Below are 19,666 nucleotides of genomic sequence, written 5' to 3'. Positions count from 1 at the left end.
ATCTTTTGATGTTGTTTTACTTTTCAGCTTGTTTTTCCCAGCATGCACAACTATGTTGGGGCGAGGAGGAGTCGCAAGATTCCTGATGAATTTTTTTGATTCATTTGTGCGCGCTCTTTTAGCTGGTGGTTTCTGATTAGAAGATGTTGTTTGTGCTTTTTTTGCTCCAGGTTTTGAATGGCATGACGTCCCCGTTGATGGCTGGAGAGCTGATGTAGTTTTGAAAATCCCAAAGGACAATTTCTTTGTCAAATCTTGAGGTTCCTGGTCCCGTGGGATTTAACAGTACATCATCCCCAGCCTTTGTGTGTGCACACAGCATTTCTCACCCGTTGGTCTCTGCGTTGTCTTTACTTTTGTGTCTCATCCATTTTGTGCACTCAATGACTGCTTCAATCATGTCAGATTTATCACTGTTTTCCTGATGTGCAACCTCACTTAGCCGCGATTGCCATTTTTGAGAAGATTCTGCTTCCTGGTCAAGTGTTTGGGATATGTGTTGTGAAAAGGCATCCAGGGCTGAGAGCTTGATATTCAATGATGTGAGAATGGACATTTGGTCACGTACTGCATCATTTAAAGATTTGTACATTTCATGAAGGGTAGAAGGGCGATTGAGGTGGCGGCAAGGACATTATTGTGAATTTGGATGCCAGCGGCCGTTGATAAAGAGCCCTTGCTGCCCTGCTCGCCACAGGTTTGATCTTGGGCCGCAAACGTTGATCTTGGTGCGGCACCAAAAGGTAAACTTTCACTCAAGGATTCCGGAATACTTGAGTTTACCACAGGTGACCTTTTGTCCTTCGACTTCGAACCATGGCTGTCTCCACATTCTTCCATTTGCACGGGAAGTAGAGCCTTTCTCAGCGGGGTGCTTGAGTGTGAATGCTTATTGACATCCAACGACTTCATTTCTGAGATGTGTCCTGATTTTTAGCGTATTTCTTGATGTAACTGTCATTTAGACGGTCTTTCATCAACAGAAAGTTGGCTTTTAGTCTTTCTGTTAAGCGAGCCTCCCGTGCTGTGATGTCTGCAGCCAAGATATGACGGCTTTGTGGGGTTTCAGGTAGATAATTTGTAGGCAGCTTGTTTGTGTGTCCTGTTATTATTACGTCGACTGCTCTTTCGGCAAATTCTGCAGTTTCAGTAGACATTATACGTTCACTTACAGGCGATTTTTGGCGCTCACCGGGCACACTTTGTTCTACCAGCACCAACGGCTGTGGTGCTCGTGTGATGTCACAACCTGACCGCATCCCTTCATTTGGCGTTTCCTAGTCGACAGCTACATTTGTCCCTTCATTCTGCCTGTCGATTTGGCCATGAGAGACACATGAGTCTTGCAGATTAATAATAATGTCTGTATCCAGACCTTTCAGCTCGTTTGGGGTGTCTGCCTCAGATGGGAGATTCAGCGTCATTAGGTCGGAGTCTGTGATTTCAAATGGTGAGGCCATTGCAAAGTCACTGGAATCAATATAACCAGAGGGTGAAGGAAGCGGCAGGACATTAGGCACATTCGATTCACTAATGTGAGGCAGGCTAGAGGCAATGTCAGGACATGACGCCTGCCTAAGGTTTTCATCTTTATTTCCATCTTTATTTTGTGTGGAATATGCAGTCCCAAATACTTGTGAAGTCAAGTCGGCCAGCGACTGGACGCAAAAGCGCACAGTAGAGCAAGACACAGAATTGTTACTTGGTTTATCACATAAAGCCGATAGATTTACCTCTGACGAGGCACCATTGACTGGCTTTCGGCAGTGTAACAAGGATTTGTGACTGGTCTGCGGGCCTTGGAGATTTGAGTTTGCTGCCCCAGCCGCCCCTCTTGAAGCTCCTGCGCGGGACATATAACGCCTGTAGGTGTCCCAGGGCGGACTGGGGCAGACTGAACTCTTTGCCGAACTCCACGCCCGAGTACATTTTTTAAAGGCAGGCTCTGGTTGTTAAAGGGGCAGTGCTCAGTTCTTCCACAGACAGGTTGCTGCAGCCCCTCTCACACGATATGCACTAAACAGAGTTCTGGGGCAGACTGAACTCTTCACCGAACCTTTGATTCTAGTTCTCAGTGTCTCTGTCATAGGTTTCTAAGTTTGTGCCGTATGTTCATAGGTCAGTTATCTCAGAGGGTGCAGGGCCTATGAATATCCTATTCGTTATGGTTCTCAGTGTCTCTATCATGGGTTTCTGTAGTTAGTACTGTAATCGTAATTGGTTATTTATAATGTGCTTAATACCCAGAGGTTTCTAAGCGCAGACCCGGGGATTGAAACTGTGGTGCTCTGTGTTGTATTGCTTTCAAGACAAGCGCGTTGCCCCTGAGCTATCCTCCCAAGCTAAAGGTCTGTATGTTCATAGGTCGATTATCTCGAAAGGTGCAGGACCCATCAATGTCCTATTGATTCCGATTCTCAGTGTCTCTGTAAAAGGTTTCTGTAGTACGTGCTGTATGTTCATAGGTCCGTTATATCAGAGGGAGCAGGTCGGTTATCTCGGAGTGTGCAGGATCTATCAATGGCCTATTGATTTGGGTTCTCGCGGTCTCGGTCATAGTTTTCTGTAGTATGTGCTGTATGTTCATAGGTCGGTTATCTCAGAGGGAGCAGGTTGGTTATCTCAGAGTGTGGAGGACCTATCAATGCCCTATTGATTCTGATTCTCAGCGTCTGTCATAGGTTTCTGTAGTTCGTGGTGTACCTTCGTAGGTCGGTTATCTCGGAGGGTGCAGCACCTATCAATGCCCTATTGACTCTTGTTCTCAGTGTCACTGTCATAGGTTTCTGTAGTTCATGCTGTATGTTTATAGGTCGGTTATCTTGGAGGATGCTGGACCTATCTATTGATTCTGATTCTCAGTTTCTCTCTCATAGGTTTCTGTAGTTCGTGCTGTATGTTCATAGGTCGGTTATCTTAGAGGTTGCAGGACCTATCAATGTCTCTTTCACTTTCTTTGCTTTGTCTATAAATGTACTCATTTCTTTTCTCCATGTTATCTTTCCTCGTTAGTCGTTAGTCACTCTTTATTCTCCTTCACTTGCTCCTCGTTCCTAATATTTGCACCTTCTATCTGTGCTCATTCACTTTGAGCCCTTTCTTGATTTTGCTTTTAGGCGCTTCTCGCCCCCCAAGCACTGGAACTCTCTTCTGCTATCCATTCATTCCTCTCCTTCCCTTCATCTCCTGTGGACCTCGTTAAAATCTCATTTCCACACTTGCCCGAGTTCTGCTCTGTATTAAAACGGATTGATGCCATGTATTTGTCAGTTATCTAGTGACAGCACCCACCACGGCACCTCTCAGTAATTGTTCCACAAAGAGAGGCAACACAGAGTGCTCAACATCCACAGTGTCTTCATGCCAGACGTGCTGTCTATCATCTAAATGAAGACTTAAGGAAGGAAACCACCTATTTCCCTCTCAATGCAAGCACAGTGCGGCAGGGTCAGAGAGGAGCAGGTACCCTTAACCTGGGGTAGACGGCATAACGGCATTACTATAGCATAATCAGCCCCATAGGCAGAGGGTGGCTATTGAGAGTGACCACAGTACCTGGGTCTCCGCAGCGTCAGATATGGTGTGAAAGCATTGGTGCCACTGCCCCTTCCACGATGCCTACGCTGCATAGCGGAGGTCTTCTCTCTGCTCTGTGCCCATCCTCCATCACCTGGTCACTACTGCAGAATAAGGCAGTGCATGAAAAGGCAGGATTCCATCCCGCTTTCACACATCCATGTCCCATTCTACCCCATTCAAAGTGGCTTTTAGTTGCTGCAAACCCAGTGATTTTCTGTGTGATACGAAGTGTCTGCCTCTTTCCCTGGAAAGTGTGGGGGTGCAAACATTTGGCTTTGGTATAACACTTCATTCGCTGCATTCCTTCGTCTAGAAAATTGTAACGCACTTGGGACCCTAGGTACAATGATATCTCTTTACTCCAAAATAGAAAATAGGTTGCATAAATACCTCCTTTCTAGGTAATCCCTATCTGATTAAATCCAGGTTCAAAACTGTGTTGAAGCCGTTCAGTTATGATCAGAACCTGATGAATCTTTATACTAAAAGACACAGCGGCCCTTATTGTGAATACATAACTGCCCGCTTGCTGTAACCGTCATTTCTGATGTTTGTTAATCTGCTTAGAATCACATGCTGTGCATAGGTCCGACATCCAGTGGTCACTGCGGAGTATTGCATTTTGTTTTTCGTAGTCGAAAAGGGGACGTCGACAAGGCGTGTCTGAAACACTATCCCTATAGTGACGTGCGTTGTACCCACAATCCCTCACGCGTCGAGGTCCCTCAGATTGTTTTTTTCCGCCCAGCTTCTGGTCGCCTTCACGCGGAGCTCCTCGAGAGACATTGCAACTCCTCGACCTTTGGTCGTTTTTTCACATAGTATTGATAATCCCTCCCTCGACGCAGTTGTAAGCTGTTCTCCGCCGAGCAAAATCTTCGACGGAGGGTCGAGCGGAGGAAATCCTTCGGCGCTGCCGAACACGTGGCCTGGCCTCGCAGGCCATATACAGTAGGGAGAGTGGGGTCGGGGGACATCTCTGGGTCTTTTCTGAGAATGCCTTTCCCTTTCCCCTTCCTTTCCCTTGGGGTGCTTATCGCGATTTATTGCCTCGGCTATGGAGAGGACACCCTTTAGGTTTTGCCCGCTTTGCAAAGGCAAATTCACTTGGAAGGACAAGCATTCACGGTGTAACCGCTGCTTGCCCCTCGATCACAAGGAGGAAGGTTGCGCGGCTTGTCGGCTTCTTAAGCCTAAAACTCTAAAAGACCGTAGGGTTAAAAGGTGGGCGGCCTACGCGATGTCGAAGGCCGAAGGTTCACCCGCCGCTGCTACCACCGACAGTGACGAGGAACGCGATAACACGACCTCCGCTACGGAAGTCGAAACCCCCTCTAAGGAGCGCTTGCGCGCTTCGTCGTCTGTCCCCGGCCCCGACGGGCTCGGCTCACGCCCTGCTTATGGGGATGAACACCCCGGCGACACTGACGCACACAAAGACTCACATAAGCACACAACCCATGGCTCTTCTTCGTCTAAGACGAAAAGAGCTTCGGCGCCCAAGGAGACGCAGGTTCCACCGGCGGCCTCCTCGGACCGTTCGGGTTCGAAGCCCCTCTCGCAACCGCAGCCGCGACCAGCGACTGGGCTTTCGGCAAATAAGGGCGCCGCCCCCAAACCATCGGCCGGCGCGCATCAACAGAAGGCGCATACCGCCGTAGAGCGTTCGACACCCATAGCGTCGAAAACGCAAGCTTCCGCCGACAAACGAGTCACCGACAAACGAGTCGCCGAAAGCTTGGCGAGGATCGCTGTAGCCGACGCCCAGAAGCGTACGCCGAAGAACACGTCGAGCGCTACGCATAAGTCGAAAGACACGCCGAAAAAGCCCGAAGAAAGGCAGGGACTACCCCCTTCAGTCGGGGGGTCACCCAGCACACCTGAAGGTTTTTCGGAGGGCGACGGGACACTTTCCTCGACGCTTTGGGAGAGGTCGAGCCATTTCCAGCTAGATGACTCTATTTTTCCCCCGCCAGACCGCTCTGGGGTACCCCATGAAACCATGGAAAGACTCCACCTCTGTATGGAGAGGATGGAAAGGTTTATGAATACCCAGACCTCTCAAACTCCCAAGAGGACTAGAGAAGGGCCTCAGGAGGACCCCAGGGCCAAAAATCCGAGGCTAGTCGATCCCCAGGTGGACACAGCCTCAGACTTCCATAACGTATACGACCTCACTGGGGAGGAAGAATACTTGGAGGAGGAGGATGTTTTCATGGACGATGAAGGAGGACAGAACCAGGAGGAATGTCTGGGAGACAGGCCAGACATTATAGAAGAAGGCTTCCGAGAAGACACTGAAGAAGGACCTTCGCACCCCTGGCAATCCCCATCAGTATATTCAGACACTGATGTCCTAAACCTAAATCCTCCTGACAATTCACCGGTTAGGAACACGTCTCCAATTGACGATCAGCCCACTTTCAATGCACTGTTGCGCAGAGCAGCAGCACATTTTGAACTGGACACTGGGGAGCTCTCTCCAGAATTAGACTTTGTGGAAAGAGTAATTAAAGAGAAACCCCCGGTCAGCCAAACCATTCCCCTCCTAGCTTCAGTGAAGAGAAGAATCATCCCTTCGCTGGCCACTCCCGCATTGATCAGAGGAGTCAATCAGAGAATTGAAAAACTTTTCACTCCTTCTCCCTCAGACCCGCTCTACATTAGGGGACTTTCCATTCCGGATTCCCTAGTAGTATCTAATACTAGAAAGAGGGCAGGGGTACCACTTTCCACCAGTGAGACACCCCCTGACAAGGAGGGCAAAAGGCTATATGCCCTTGCAAAAAGAGTAACTTCCTCGGCTGCCTTCTCAGCAAGAATTGCGAACAACAATTCTTTGCTTGCTAGCTATGCAGACGCGCAGTGGGCCAAACTGCGCAAGGACGCCGAGGAAGCACCGGAGCCTTTACGTACACGCCTACTTTCAACTATTGGCGAAGGAACCCAGGTGAACCAGAGCATTGTAAAGAACTCTCTGGACGCGGCAGAAACAGCGGGACGTTCCCTGGTGCAGGGAATACTCCTAAAACGCCATGTATGGCTGCGCAACTCAGGGTTTAAACCGGAGACACAGGCGTCTTTAATAAATAAACCTGTGGAAGACTCTAACCTCTTCGGAAAAGCGGTGGATGAAGCTCTAGAGATGGCTAAAAAAGAGTTCGATACTATCAAGACTCTTGACCAAATCTCTAAGCCCACTGCCAGACGCGGCTATGGCAACAAACGCTTTTTTCGTGGCCAACGCCAACAACAACAACAAAGTCAGCATCAACAATACCCTGCCACCAATTACCAGACCAATAGTGGGCAGTACAGCCAAAGAGGCCAACGCCGGGGCAAGGGGAGAGGCCGGGGATCCACCCCCAGAGGCTCCCAAGCGCCCAACAACTCCAAGTGACGCGAAGATTCGCGTCCCCTCCCATGCAACACCGGTCGGGGGCCGGATAACATCCTTTCTTCCTGCATGGGAGGAGATAACGTCAGACCGTTGGATACTTTCCACCGTAGCCCACGGATACTGTATCGAATTCAACAGTTCCCCATCCTACAGACCCCCGAGGGGACGTCGCATGACACCGGAACATCTTGCCATCCTTCTCCAAGAAGTACAACAACTGCTGGAAAAAGGAGCCATAGAGGTCGTGCCTCTATCTCAGGTAACGGAAGGTATTTATTCAGTGTACTTCCTTGTACCCAAAAAGGATCTAACCATGCGCCCTGTATTAGATCTGCGCCCAGCGAACAAGTTTATCAAACCCCAAAAGTTTCGTATGGTAACCTTACAGGAAGTAATCCCACTGCTTTCTCAGGGAGATTACATGACAACATTGGACATGAAAGATGCATACTTTCATATTCTAATGTTGCCAGCGCACAGAAAATACCTCAGGTTCATGATAGAGGGCAAACACTACCAGTTCAAAGTGCTACCCTTCGGCATAGCATCAGCACCAAGGGTATTCACGAAGGTGCTGGCAGTGGCAGCGGCCCACCTGCGCAGGTTGTCCATCCCAGTTTACCCTTACCTCGACGACTGGCTCATAACAGGGGATTCTTACGAAACATGCTTCTCCAATACCCAAAAGACAGTAGACCTTTTGTTCCAGTTGGGCTTCTCCATCAACGAAAAGAAGTCTAGTTTAGACCCCAGTCAAATCAAGCAATTCCTAGGGGCTCTAATTCAAACAAAGGACGGCCTCGTCTTCCCCTCCAAAGAGAGGATCCAAAACATGCTGTTTCAAATCCCTCAATATGTTACCGGTCGAGAGGTGACGGTACGCAAAGCAATGCGCTTGCTAGGAATGATGGCGTCGTGTATTTATTTGGTACCTCACGCGCGCCTGCGCATGCGCCCAATGCAAGAGTGGCTCAACAGCCAGTGGTGTCAGGCCAGCGGACTATGGGAGGATCTAGTTGTGGTCTCGCAAGCCTTGGTTCTCTCGCTACGGTGGTGGACAAAGGAAAACATGGAAAAAGGGAAACCCTTTGCCACACCCGCGGCGGAAGCCACTCTAACCACAGACGCATCCCTCACAGGATGGGGGGCGCACCTATCCCATCAGACTGCTCACGGAGTGTGGACTCCGAACGTAGCATCCAAACACATAAATCTACTGGAGCTACTAGCTGTGTTCAAGGCGCTAAGAGCCTTCCAGGAACACCTACAAGGCAAAACAGTAATGGTCCTTACAGACAGCACCACAGCCATGTACTACATCAACAAGCAAGGGGGCACCCACTCTCCAGGCCTGTCCAAGCTGGCCCAGAATATATGGAAGTGGGCTCTCAAACAAGACATGTTCCTACTATCACTACATGTACCCGGGGAACTCAATCTGCTGGCAGACAGTCTCAGCAGAGATTTCCCCCTGCCCGAAGAGTACGAATGGCGCCTGCACGAAGACATCGTCTTCGACGTCTTCACACAATGGGGATTCCCAGAAATAGACCTGTTCGCAACCCTGGAAAACTCACAATGCCTAAGTTACGCCTCCAGGTACCCCCAGAACCAATCCAAGGGGAACGGTCTGTCGATGCAATGGTCAGGGAAATTTGTTTACGCTTTTCCCCCGACTCCCCTTCTCAACAGAGTAGTGCACAAGATGCACCAGGAACAAGTGACCATGATACTAGTGGCCCCAATGTGGGCACGACAACCATGGTTCGCTCACTTGATGGAGATGTCTCTATCCCCCCCAGTAAAACTCCCCTGCCCGTACAACATGCTGTCTCAGGACAAAGGCAGGACTCTGCATCCATGCCCCCAGAACATGAACTTAGCAGCTTGGCTCCTGAGATCATAGAGTTCGGACATCTACAACTCCCGCAAAGATGCATGGACATCCTCAGGGAAGCCAGAAAACCGAACACTCGCCACTGCTATTCTAGCAAGTGGAAAAGATTTGTCATCTGGTGCAGGAGTAAAAGCATCAACCCTATTGACTGCTCTCCCACACATGTGGTCCTATACCTGACCCACCTATTGGATTCAGGTCTAGTGTTTAACTCCATTAAAGTCCACCTAGCTGCACTTTCTGCATACACCACTTCCCAACTCAAAGTGTCGTGGTGGAGGATCCCTGTTATAAAGGCCTTCATGGAGGGAGTAAAAAGAATACACCCCCCTATAGCTGACCCAGCTCCCGGATGGGACCTTAATGTGGTACTTACCAGACTCATGGGCTCTCCATTCGAACCCATGCACAAAGCATCTCTTAAACACCTCACGCTTAAGACTGCTTTTTTAATAGCTATCACCTCCATCAGGAGAGTAAGTGAACTTCAGGCTCTTTCTATTCTAGACCCCTTCGTTACAGTTCACAAAGATAAAGTGGTTCTACGCACTCACCCTAGGTTTGCTCCGAAATTTATTTCTAAATTCCACGTAAACCAATCTATAGAACTACCAACGTTCTTTCAAAATCCTTCCAATTTGGGAGAAAGGACTCTGCACACACTAGATGTACGCAGAGCGGTCATGTTCTACATGGAAAGAACCAGACCACTGAGGAAGACTAATCAGTTCTTCGTCTCGGTGGCAGCAGGAAGAGAAGGAGATGCGGTTTCAAAATCCACTATTTCTAGATGGATTGTTCAATGCATCACTCTCTGCTATACTCTTGCTAAGAGAGAACTGCCCTTTAGGCCAAGAGCACACTCTACTCGAGGCACGGGGGCATCCATAGCATTCATTGCAAATGTTCCCCTTGAGTCCATCTGCAAAGCGGCTACCTGGAGTTCTGTGCACACCTTTACAAAACACTACTGTCTAGATACACACTCTAGATCTGACTCCCAGGTGGGACAGGCAGTATTACGACACCTTTTCTCTACTGTTCCTTCTCATAACCCACCGCTCTGCTCGCTAGTCTATGCACAGCATGTGATTCTAAGCAGATTAACAAACATCAGAAGAGAATGCATTACTTACCGTAAAAGCATTTCTGATGGTTGTATCTGCTTAGATTCACATGCGCCCACCCTTCCTCCCCGCTCGGATGGAAGGAACATAGACTTCCTTTATATATCTCTCTCTTTTCTGTACTCACTCACGTCTAGAAGGCTCCCTCAGGGCAGAAAAATACAAACAGAGGGACCTCGACGCGTGAGGGATTGTGGGTACAACGCACGTCACTATAGGGATAGTGTTTCAGACACGCCTTGTCGACGTCCCCTTTTCCACTACGAAAAACAAAATGCAATACTCCGCAGTGACCACTGGATGTCGGACCTATGCACAGCATGTGAATCTAAGCAGATACAACCATCAGAAATGCTTTTACGGTAAGTAATGCATTCTCATACGGATGCCTTTCCCAACAGCACCATAATACGCCAGTAAGTACTATTGAAATGTAATATTAGTAAAGCACTAGCAACCAAAGGCGCCTCATACGGCAAGGCTAGATCTGAACGCCATTGCCGGCTCTGTGGCACACTAGTTCTGTAAACTCGAACTCATTTGTTAATCAAATGTGAGAGCCTAGCCTCCATTAGGCAAAGCTACATTGAATCTTATAATAACTCCTTGGAATGCACTGACAAAATGTGTCTCTGGTCTAAATTTATTGACGGCAACGATCATAACTTGATCTTTTACACAGTAAAATTTTATTGGAAATGCGTTGACATTTTTAAACTCCTAAATTGTTTTTAGCTGAGTGTTATTTAAGCTCTTTTAAGACTTCTTTGACAAATTATAAGCTGTATTGATTGTATTTTATGGATTCCATCCATTTTAATTACCTGTTGGGAAATATGCTTTTGTTTTTGTATTAATTTTAATAATGTATTTATGGTTGTATCTCGTTGTATATACAAAGCCATGTGGATATTTCTATATTAATAAAAACCTTAAACCATAAACCTTCATTGTTAATGTTAAAGGTTACTTGCACCGCGCACTATCACCACCAGAGTGGTCCTCTGGCGAACTGTCGGATCTGAAAAAGGACGGTGTGAAACAGGGAGGCTGCGGGAGCGGTTGGTAGGGTGCAGTGGCAATTGGAAAGTGAGATATGATGTTCGGTTTGCACCGTTCGCTGAGTTTAGGTGCGATTTTCGAGTCTGAGCAATTTCCATGTGCTGTTGTGCATGGTTCTGTGTTTGTATGTTGCAGTGTGGTGACGTACGTGCGGTTTGCTGTGCAGAGATGTGGTTGTCTGAGTTTCTGTAGGAGAAGAGTTTTTGGAAAAATGAGGGTTTAGTATTGGGTTAGCAGGGTTGTTTTTTTTCTTACCTCTTTGCTTTGGTTTCTGTGGTCGGCATCTATGACCATCCTGTATGCTTTGATATTGTTTGGCATCCTAGTCGGTAGGTATGTTGCGGTGTTGTAATTTTCTTCTGTAGAAGTCTAGTGGTATGTGAACATCGGTCATGGAGGTGTCCCGCCCCCCCCAGCCCTAGGGTTAGAGATAGTTAGGTTAGGAAGGTTATGGGTCGCTCACTTGACTACTAGTGGGGGGTCCCTGCATACTCTGAAATTCCTCTGTAGACTTGGTGTTCTGTGTGCATGAGAAGTCCAGAATGTCCTCCCTACGCCCACCAGTTGGGGATGGTTAGGCAGGGGATTGTATGTCCCTCCCTGGGCTTCCTGTTTCTGCCACCTATGTTTCCTACTCTTTCCCTTCTGATTCTGGGGTGAAGAGGGTGAGGCTCCTCGACAGTGTGAGAAAGGCCTACTTCTCACATAATGGCAGATATAAACAAATCTACGTTTGAGATTCCTAGATAGTGGGAGAAAGGCGTAGTTTTCACAGAATGACAGATATAAACACACCTACGTTTGAGATTCCTAGACAGCGGGGGAAAGGCCTAGGCTTCAAAATATGAAGGGCATTTAACTTTGTCTGGATTCCCTCTGGTATTCTCAGAAGATGTCACAGGTGTGTGTGATTGGTGCAATTATTGCAAGTTTTGGGCTGATTTTGGTATGCTTATCTTGTGTAGTTAATAGGAGAGGCAAGGCTTTTTGGAATACAGTGATTGCTTTACTCCCCAACAAGACCACACTTATCTTTTCAGTTGCTGCTGGTTGACTGCTGGCTCCTGGCTTCTCAGGCGAACATGGGCAAACACGGGTCTGGAGCTGCTTCTTTGGGAGCTGTTCTTTGCCTTGAGGTCCTTAGCCATAGGGGCTGCCTTAGGGGGTGTGGCTAAGAGCCTGCCTCCTGGAGGGAGACAGCCAATCATGGACAAGGGCAGGGGAGAGGTCACACAGGTGCGGCAGAGAAATAGAACAAAGTCTAGAAGGCAAGTGGAAATAGCTCCCAGGAGCAAGGCAGAGACACACCTGACTATACTAACCAATTGCAAGGGGGGGAGGGCGGGGACTGGGAGAAAGCCAGAAACAAACAAAGGACTACACCTCAGGGACGGCACACTCCAGATGCAGGCCAGCTCAGAAAAACAGGTTGAGATCTACAGAAACACAAGAGAAACCCACCAGAATAGCAGAAACTGGTCAAAAAACGATTGAAAAAACCCCTCCACAGGAGCACATGAAACATTCTAAAAACAAATTACAATCAATGGACAACTACTCACTGAGCATCAACCAGACCCTAAGGCTGCTTCCAAAGTGGTTTCCTTAGGAGGGCCTTCGAGATTGCAGTCCAGAAGACCTTGTCAGGGACAGCGATAAAGATGATGGATGTGGAGGTAGTGATCTGATTACTTACCATAATCTTCACTACTTCTAGATCTAATCTTCCTCTTCACAGTATTTACACCCACCTCTCCTACCCTGAAGGACAGATTGTGTCCCATCCTTGCTTTCATACAGCGTCTTTCATGGGAGTTAGAGAGTCTCACAAGCCGGGTGACAATGGCAGGGGAATACACTGGAAAATAAGAACATTTTTGAGAATAGTAGGAGTATTTGTATTGTATGTAAAGTCCTGTGATTTGGAAGAGTAGGAATAGAATACTGGTAACAATTCTGTGCACTGTCCTGTACAATGACATAAAATAATATCTGAAACCTTTGCTTCTTTCAACAGGGAGTAGAGCCATCACTGAAACCGAGGGTTTGGAAATGAACATGAGGCGATGAGATATGCTACAGAAGATGGGCTGTGCCATTCCACAGAACCTTTAATGAAAGTGCCATCCCCATGGGAGAGCCCGATGCCTGGCACATCTCATAAGGATCCATACATAGTGGAAGGCAGTTTCCTGCAGAGTTTATGGGATGTTCTTCCCTCACTTGTCCAGTTCAATCAAACACGTAAGAGGATAGCTCAGGGCAACATGTTGGTCTTGGAAGCAAGAAAACACAGAGCATCAAAGGTTTGAATCCTGGCCTCACGCTTAGAGACTGGTCACTAGTGTCAAGCGCATAGTAAAAGATTAAATAATTAATCACACATGGCTGAGAAACCCTTTACAGAGTGTAAGAAAAGTTTCACAGAGATCCAAACTCTGAACAGTCATCAAAGGATCCATACTGGGGAAAATACCTACCATTGCACAGAGTGCAAGAAAAACTTCAGTTCATCCTCAACCCTGAGAAGCCATCTCATGATCCACACTGGAGAGAAGCTCTACAAGTGCACAGAGTGCAAGAAAAACTTCAGTTCATCCTCAACCCTGAGAAGCCATCTCATGATCCACACTGGAGAGAAGCCCTTCAAGTGCACTGAGTGCAGGAAAAGCTTCAGTTCATCCTCAATCCTGAGAAGCCATCTCATGATCCACACTGGAGAGAAGCCCTACAAGTGTACAGAGTGCAAGAAAAGCTTCAGGGACTCCTCAGCGCTGAGCAACCATCAGAGGATCCATACTGGGGTAAAGCCCTACAAGTGCACAGAATGCAAGAAAAGCTTCAGTCGTTCCTCAACTCTGAGAATCCATCAGAGGACCCATACTGGGGAAAAGCCCTACAAGTGCACAGAGTGCAAGACACGCTTCAGTTCATCCTCACACCTAAGTAACCATCTCATGATCCACACTGGAGAGAAGCCCTACAAGTGTACAGAGTGCAAAAAAAGCTTCAGTGGCTCTTCACACCTGAGAAGCCATCTCATGATGCACACTGGAGAGAAGCCCTACAAGTGCACAGAGTGTAAGAAAAGCTTCAGTGAACCCTCAGCTCTGATTAGCCATCAAAGGATTCATACTGGGGAAAAGCCCTACAAGTGCACAGAGTGCAAAAAAAACTTCTGTGACCCCTCAGCTCTGAGCAGCCATCAAAGGATCCATACTGGGGAGAAGCCCTACAAGTGCACAGAGTGCAAGAAAAGCTTCAGCCAATCCTCATCCCTTAGACGCCATCTCATGATCCACACTGGCGAGAGGCCCTACAAGTGTACAGAGTGCAAGAAAAGCTTCAGTCAATCCTCAAACCTGAGAAGCCATCTCATGATCCACACTGGAGACAAGCCCTACACGTGCACAGAGTGCAAGAAAAGCTTCCATGGTTCCTCACACATGAGAAGCCATCTCATGATCCACACTGGCGAGAAGCCCTACAAGTGTACAGAATGCAAGAAAATCTTCAGTCAATCCTCAACCCTGAAAAGACATCTCATGATCCACACTGGAGAGAGGCCCTACAAGTGCACAGAGTGCAAGAAAAGCTTCAGTTCATCCTCAACCCTGAGACTCCATCTCATGATCCACGCTGGAGAGAAGCCCTACAAGTGCACAAAGTGCACGAAAAGCTTCCGTTGTTCCTCAAACCTGAGAAGCCATTTCATGGTCCACACTGGAGACAAAAAATTTAATAAATGGGATACAATCGCAGCAACTTTCCGAACTCGGCACCAGGAGATGAATGGTACAATTATTTATTAGTTGAATTTCTAAAAGCATAACATGGCCTAAATATTGCACAGCAAAAGTAATTATTAATGGGCAAAAGGCACCACCGCTGAAAAGCTGATGTAGGACCACAAAATACAATCGCACTCTCTTGGAAACACATAATATAAATAAAGAATTGTCACATGCAGAGCAGGTGTGGTGTTGCTCGAAGCATCTCTAAAAGGTGTAACAAGAAGTCCTGAGAATAAAGAAAAAGCCAAGGAGAATCCAGCTTAACAGGGACACGTGAAATCAATAGCATGTAAAGACAAACTGAAGATCCTTCAAGAAGCAGAAAAGTGAGATGTCCCAGAGACCACTCAGTTAAACAACAAAGTCACCCTTGGCAGGATACATAGCCCTCTACAAAGTATACCTGTCTACCTGCAATGTGTACATCCTTATAGAATGCACACCCATCTATTGGCAATGTGCACACTGCACCCTGGGATAGACGTGGACAGGATACATAGCCCTATACAATGCATACCTGTCTACCTGCAATGTGTGCAATGCACCCCCGGGTAGATGTGGACAGGCTACATATTCTTATAGAATGCACACCTGTCTACCGGCAATTTGTACAATGCACCCTGGGGTAGATGTGGCCAGGACACATATACATATAGAATGCATACCTGGCTACCTGCAATGTGTACAATGCACCTTGCGATAGATGTGGGCTGGACACAGATTATATAGAATGCACACCTGTCTACCTGGAATGTGTATGGTATGGTATGGTATATTTGTAAAGCGCCTTTACACAAACCAAGTGTTTCAAAGCGCTCAAGGGGGGAGGGAACAAGGGAAAAAAACAACAGTCATTCAGGTGTTTGTTTTTCCAAGTGCATTGAGGCGCCACCATGCAAGGAGGGGAGACTGGGAAGATAGAGGATCTTCAACGCATGGTGGGTTCAGAATGTTCAAAGTGCACAGACAGTACAGGAGAGGGGTGGGGGGGCAGAACAAGTGCAGGGAGGAAGGCCAAGTGTGCCCAGTCAGTCAGAAACTGGGTTAAGTGCAGAGAGATGCCACTCTCATGGGCCATTGACCAAGTGCAGTAGGGATGCAGCAAGTGCAGGCCCAGAGCCAAGTGTGGGAGGACTTCTCAGGGTGCCAGGGACCTGTGAGACTCTGAGGTACACCTGGCGGCCAGTCGGCATGCTGTGTGGAAAAGGAGGGAGAGCGGGATAGAGCACAGAGAGCGGTTAGCAGGGTATAGGGAGAGAGAAGGAAGAGGAGAAAAGGAATGTCTTAAGGAGTTTTCAGAATTAAAGGAGATCAGGCTCACGACAGATGTTGGCAGGGAGGTTGTTCCAGAGGGAGGCCCCTGCTGAGGATAAAGATCTCCTTCCAAATCTCTGCTTGGAGATTAAAATAACATGCATTAATGATTCAACTTAGTCAGGATATAAGAGACAATAGCGGTTGTAGCTCATCACTTTCTGTGGCTCAGTTCCTTTCATATTTCAACAATTTGCATAACACATCTGGCACCTGGAAACACCTGTGTTTATGCGCCATACAAATGTCCAATCAAATACAAATCTGAAGTACGTGATGACGTGTGCTGTGTGAAATGTGAATTGCTTTTAAAACACATTTCTGTTAAATGACAGTTTTGAAAAGTATTATATATTTACAGTGTTTCAGGCAGCAGTTCTTAACCAGTATTCATATATTTTAAGAATAAAATGGAATAACAAGCATTTTTGGCACTGCTGTTACAATCCAGAAATTTAACCCAGCTGAAACAATTATTATAATGGCGCAGAGTAAAACCATGTTAAAATGTATGTGTAAACATTTTGCACTCGATTTTTACTCCATACCAGGTTTTCATTAATTTCTGTGGCAGAGAGAGGGCACGGAACCGAATATCCATTTCTGCCACCCCTGTCCTCCCTGCCATACTAATACACCGCATTTATGCCAGCATGACATTTATTTTCATGGTGGCATAAATGCTGTGGGTTCCTATCAAAATCACTTGCGTTTTACACCAGCAAAAAGCAGGTGCATTCCATAAGAATCCATTGTAAATGTCACCGGCTACGTGTAAAAGGCCAGCACTATAGCATGAATGTGCACTGCGAAAGGAAGAAGGAGGGCGTGCAGGTGATTTCAACTGCTTTTTTTTTATACATTCTCTTCCAGTTCATAGTGCAAATGTTTAAAATTACATGGGTGAGCTGTTGGTCCCTCTTTGCAATTTCCTTTTCGGAAGAAAATAACTTCCAATGTGTTTTCATATATTTGAAATACATGTTTTCCAGTGCACAATATAGCACAAGTACCCACATTACTGTTTGTAGCAAGTCAGAGTCAGTCGATGGACAACTCATTGGGCCTCATTACAAGCCTGCCACCACCGTTGTTTCCGGACCGGCAGATTACGAGTTCTGCAGGTGGGATGTGTCACTCCCACCAGGTCTGACCTGTCGGGAGTAACGCCACCCGCCTGCAGACGGAAATGGAAACACCGGCTCCATCATAGACAGGACCCATGTTTCCATTGTCCCCATCCCATGGAGTCCTATGGGACTTCATGGGAATGGGGATGAACGGAATTCCGCCTCCGGAATTACCGGGTCACCAGGGTTGTAATGCTCCGGTGATTCCGGCAATCACGGAGGCGGTGATTCACTACGAGTCCGGTTGCAGCCTGCCGTTTCAATGAGGCCCATTGTGATTTTGTGGTTTAACTCAATAGATTTTTGTATTTCCAAAACCCTACAGTAGCCCTATGCCTTGGGTCCCTATGCTAAGAAAGAAAAGAAAGGAGAAAGGTACCCAGTGGCCTCTCCACTGGGTACCTAATACGCATTTACTGTTGTTTCTGAAATGTGGTAAACTAGGGTTTTTCTCCCCTCGCAGGATTCTCAAACTTAGGTGGCCTCTCCACTGGGTACCTAATACGCATTTACTGTTGTTTCTGAAATGTGGTAAACTAGGATTTTTCTCCCCTCGCAGGATTCTCAAACTTAGGTGGCCTCTCCACTGGGTACCTAATACGCATTTACTGTTGTTTCTGAAATGTGGTAAACTAGGGTTTTTCTCCCCTCGCAGGATTCTCAAACTTAGGTGGCCTCTCCACTGGGTACCTAATACGCATTTACTGTTGTTTCTGAAATGTGGTAAACTAGGATTTTTCTCCCCTCGCAGGATTCTCAAACTTAGGTGGCCTCTCCACTGGGAACCTAATACGCATTTACTGTTGTTTCTGAAATGTGGTAAACTAGTGTTTTTCTCCCCTCGCAGGATTCTCAAACTTAGGTGGCCTCTCCACTGGGTACCTAATACGCATTTACTGTTGTTTCTGAAATGTGATAAACTAGGGTTTTTCTCCCCTCGCAGGATTCTCAAACTTAGGTGGCCTCCCCACTGGGTACCTAATACGATTTACTGTTTTCTGAAATGTGGTAAACTTGGGCTTGCTGCTCACTTCCTGTCCGCATGCTCTCGTCTCGTCTGTCTTCCCCCCACTCCCTCCTATTCCATGGTGCTCTCTATCTCGCCTATCTTCTCTAACTGCTTCTCTATTGACTATCCTGCTCTCCTCACTAAATCTGGTAGGAAAAAGTTTAAAAAGGACATCCTGGTCTCCAACCCAGGTCTCCCTATCGCTGACACCTACAGTAGTGCCCCCTCCAAGGAAACTCTCACTGACATCCTCTTTTTCGTGCCTTCGCCTGACCTATGGACCCTTCATATGGTCTCTGTGCGCTCTCCTTTCTCCTCTTCTCCCATTAATGGTGGCACCCGTTGGGATGTCCTCTTGGCCTCCTTCCACTCCTCTAAGGCCATTATTGTCTACTCTAATGGGACCGTCTTGGTCCAAGGCCCTCAACCCAACCTTCACCTCTTTGATAGACGCTTCCCACGCCTCATCAATTCCTTTCCTCTCTTGCTGTCCCCCCTCCTCTGTCCTCGGCTACCTTGCCTCTACCCTCCCTCCCTGCCCCCTCTCTTGCTGCTTCTTCACCTCCTTCTTCTTCACCTCCGCAGGGCGTACCTCTGATCTGTACCCCTCCCTGGAAGTCCTTCAAGGATGGCAACCTTCTCCACATTGCCACTCTTAACTCCCGCTCGGCCACCAAACATTCCTCTGATATCTGCCGCCTTCTTGAGGAACTGGACCTCGACATCCTCGGTCTCACTGAGACATGGTTCACGGCCAGCTCTGTCACCAGCTTTGACACACTCCTACCTGACGGTTACAAGATCCTCTCCGTGCCCAGGCCCAACCGTTCAGGTGGGGGTGTGGCCCTTATCTTCCCTGAGTGGATTCCTACCATTGTCACTCCTACGCAGACCTACTCCTCTTTTGAATGTCTTGTCTGCCGACTCTCTCTCTCCTAGCCATTCCCTTACCGTGGCTACTATTTATCGGCCACCTGGCCAAATTTCCTCCTTCCTCTCTGAGTGGGCTGACCTCTCCTCCTCACTCCTGTCCTCAACCACACAACTCCTCTTTCTTGGTGACTTCAACATCCACCTGGATGCCTCCTGTCCCCCCTCTGGACTCTTTTGTGACCTCTGCGACTCTCTCACTCTCTATTCTCCCGTCTGGGCCTACTCATTCTGCAGGGCACACTCTTGATGCTCTGATCTCTTCTGACCTTCGTCCCTCTCTCCTGGAGTGATCACTTTCTCCTATCCTCCCACCTCACCCTCCCTACCCCACAGGCAAAGCCACCCTCATCACTGCCACCCACCTTCTCGGTCTGCTGACCCATGAAGCGCGTGTCAGTTGAGGCTTTCGCTGCCACCTTCT

General features: G+C 47.7%; 1 protein-coding gene across 1 annotated transcript in view; it reads left to right on the top strand.

The window, feature by feature from the left end:
* The window catches only part of LOC138563372 (zinc finger protein 91-like), a 347,835-nt gene extending 331,237 nt beyond the window's left edge, over window positions 1-16,598 (top strand). Inside the window, exon 4 of the mRNA XM_069642851.1 lies at window positions 13,446-16,598. Within this exon, the coding sequence (XP_069498952.1) occupies window positions 13,446-14,877 (1,432 nt within the window). The 3' untranslated portion in view covers window positions 14,878-16,598. The remainder of the gene's footprint in view (window positions 1-13,445) is intronic.
* Window positions 16,599-19,666: the final 3,068 nt, after the last annotated feature.

Source organism: Ambystoma mexicanum, chromosome 1q (assembly GCF_040938575.1).
Source record: "Ambystoma mexicanum isolate Mex_15411 chromosome 1q, UKY_AmexF1_1, whole genome shotgun sequence".
Taxonomy (NCBI): Eukaryota; Metazoa; Chordata; class Amphibia; order Caudata; family Ambystomatidae; genus Ambystoma; species Ambystoma mexicanum.
Note: the sequence above shows the minus strand (reverse complement) of the source record. Positions and strands in the feature narration are given on the sequence as shown.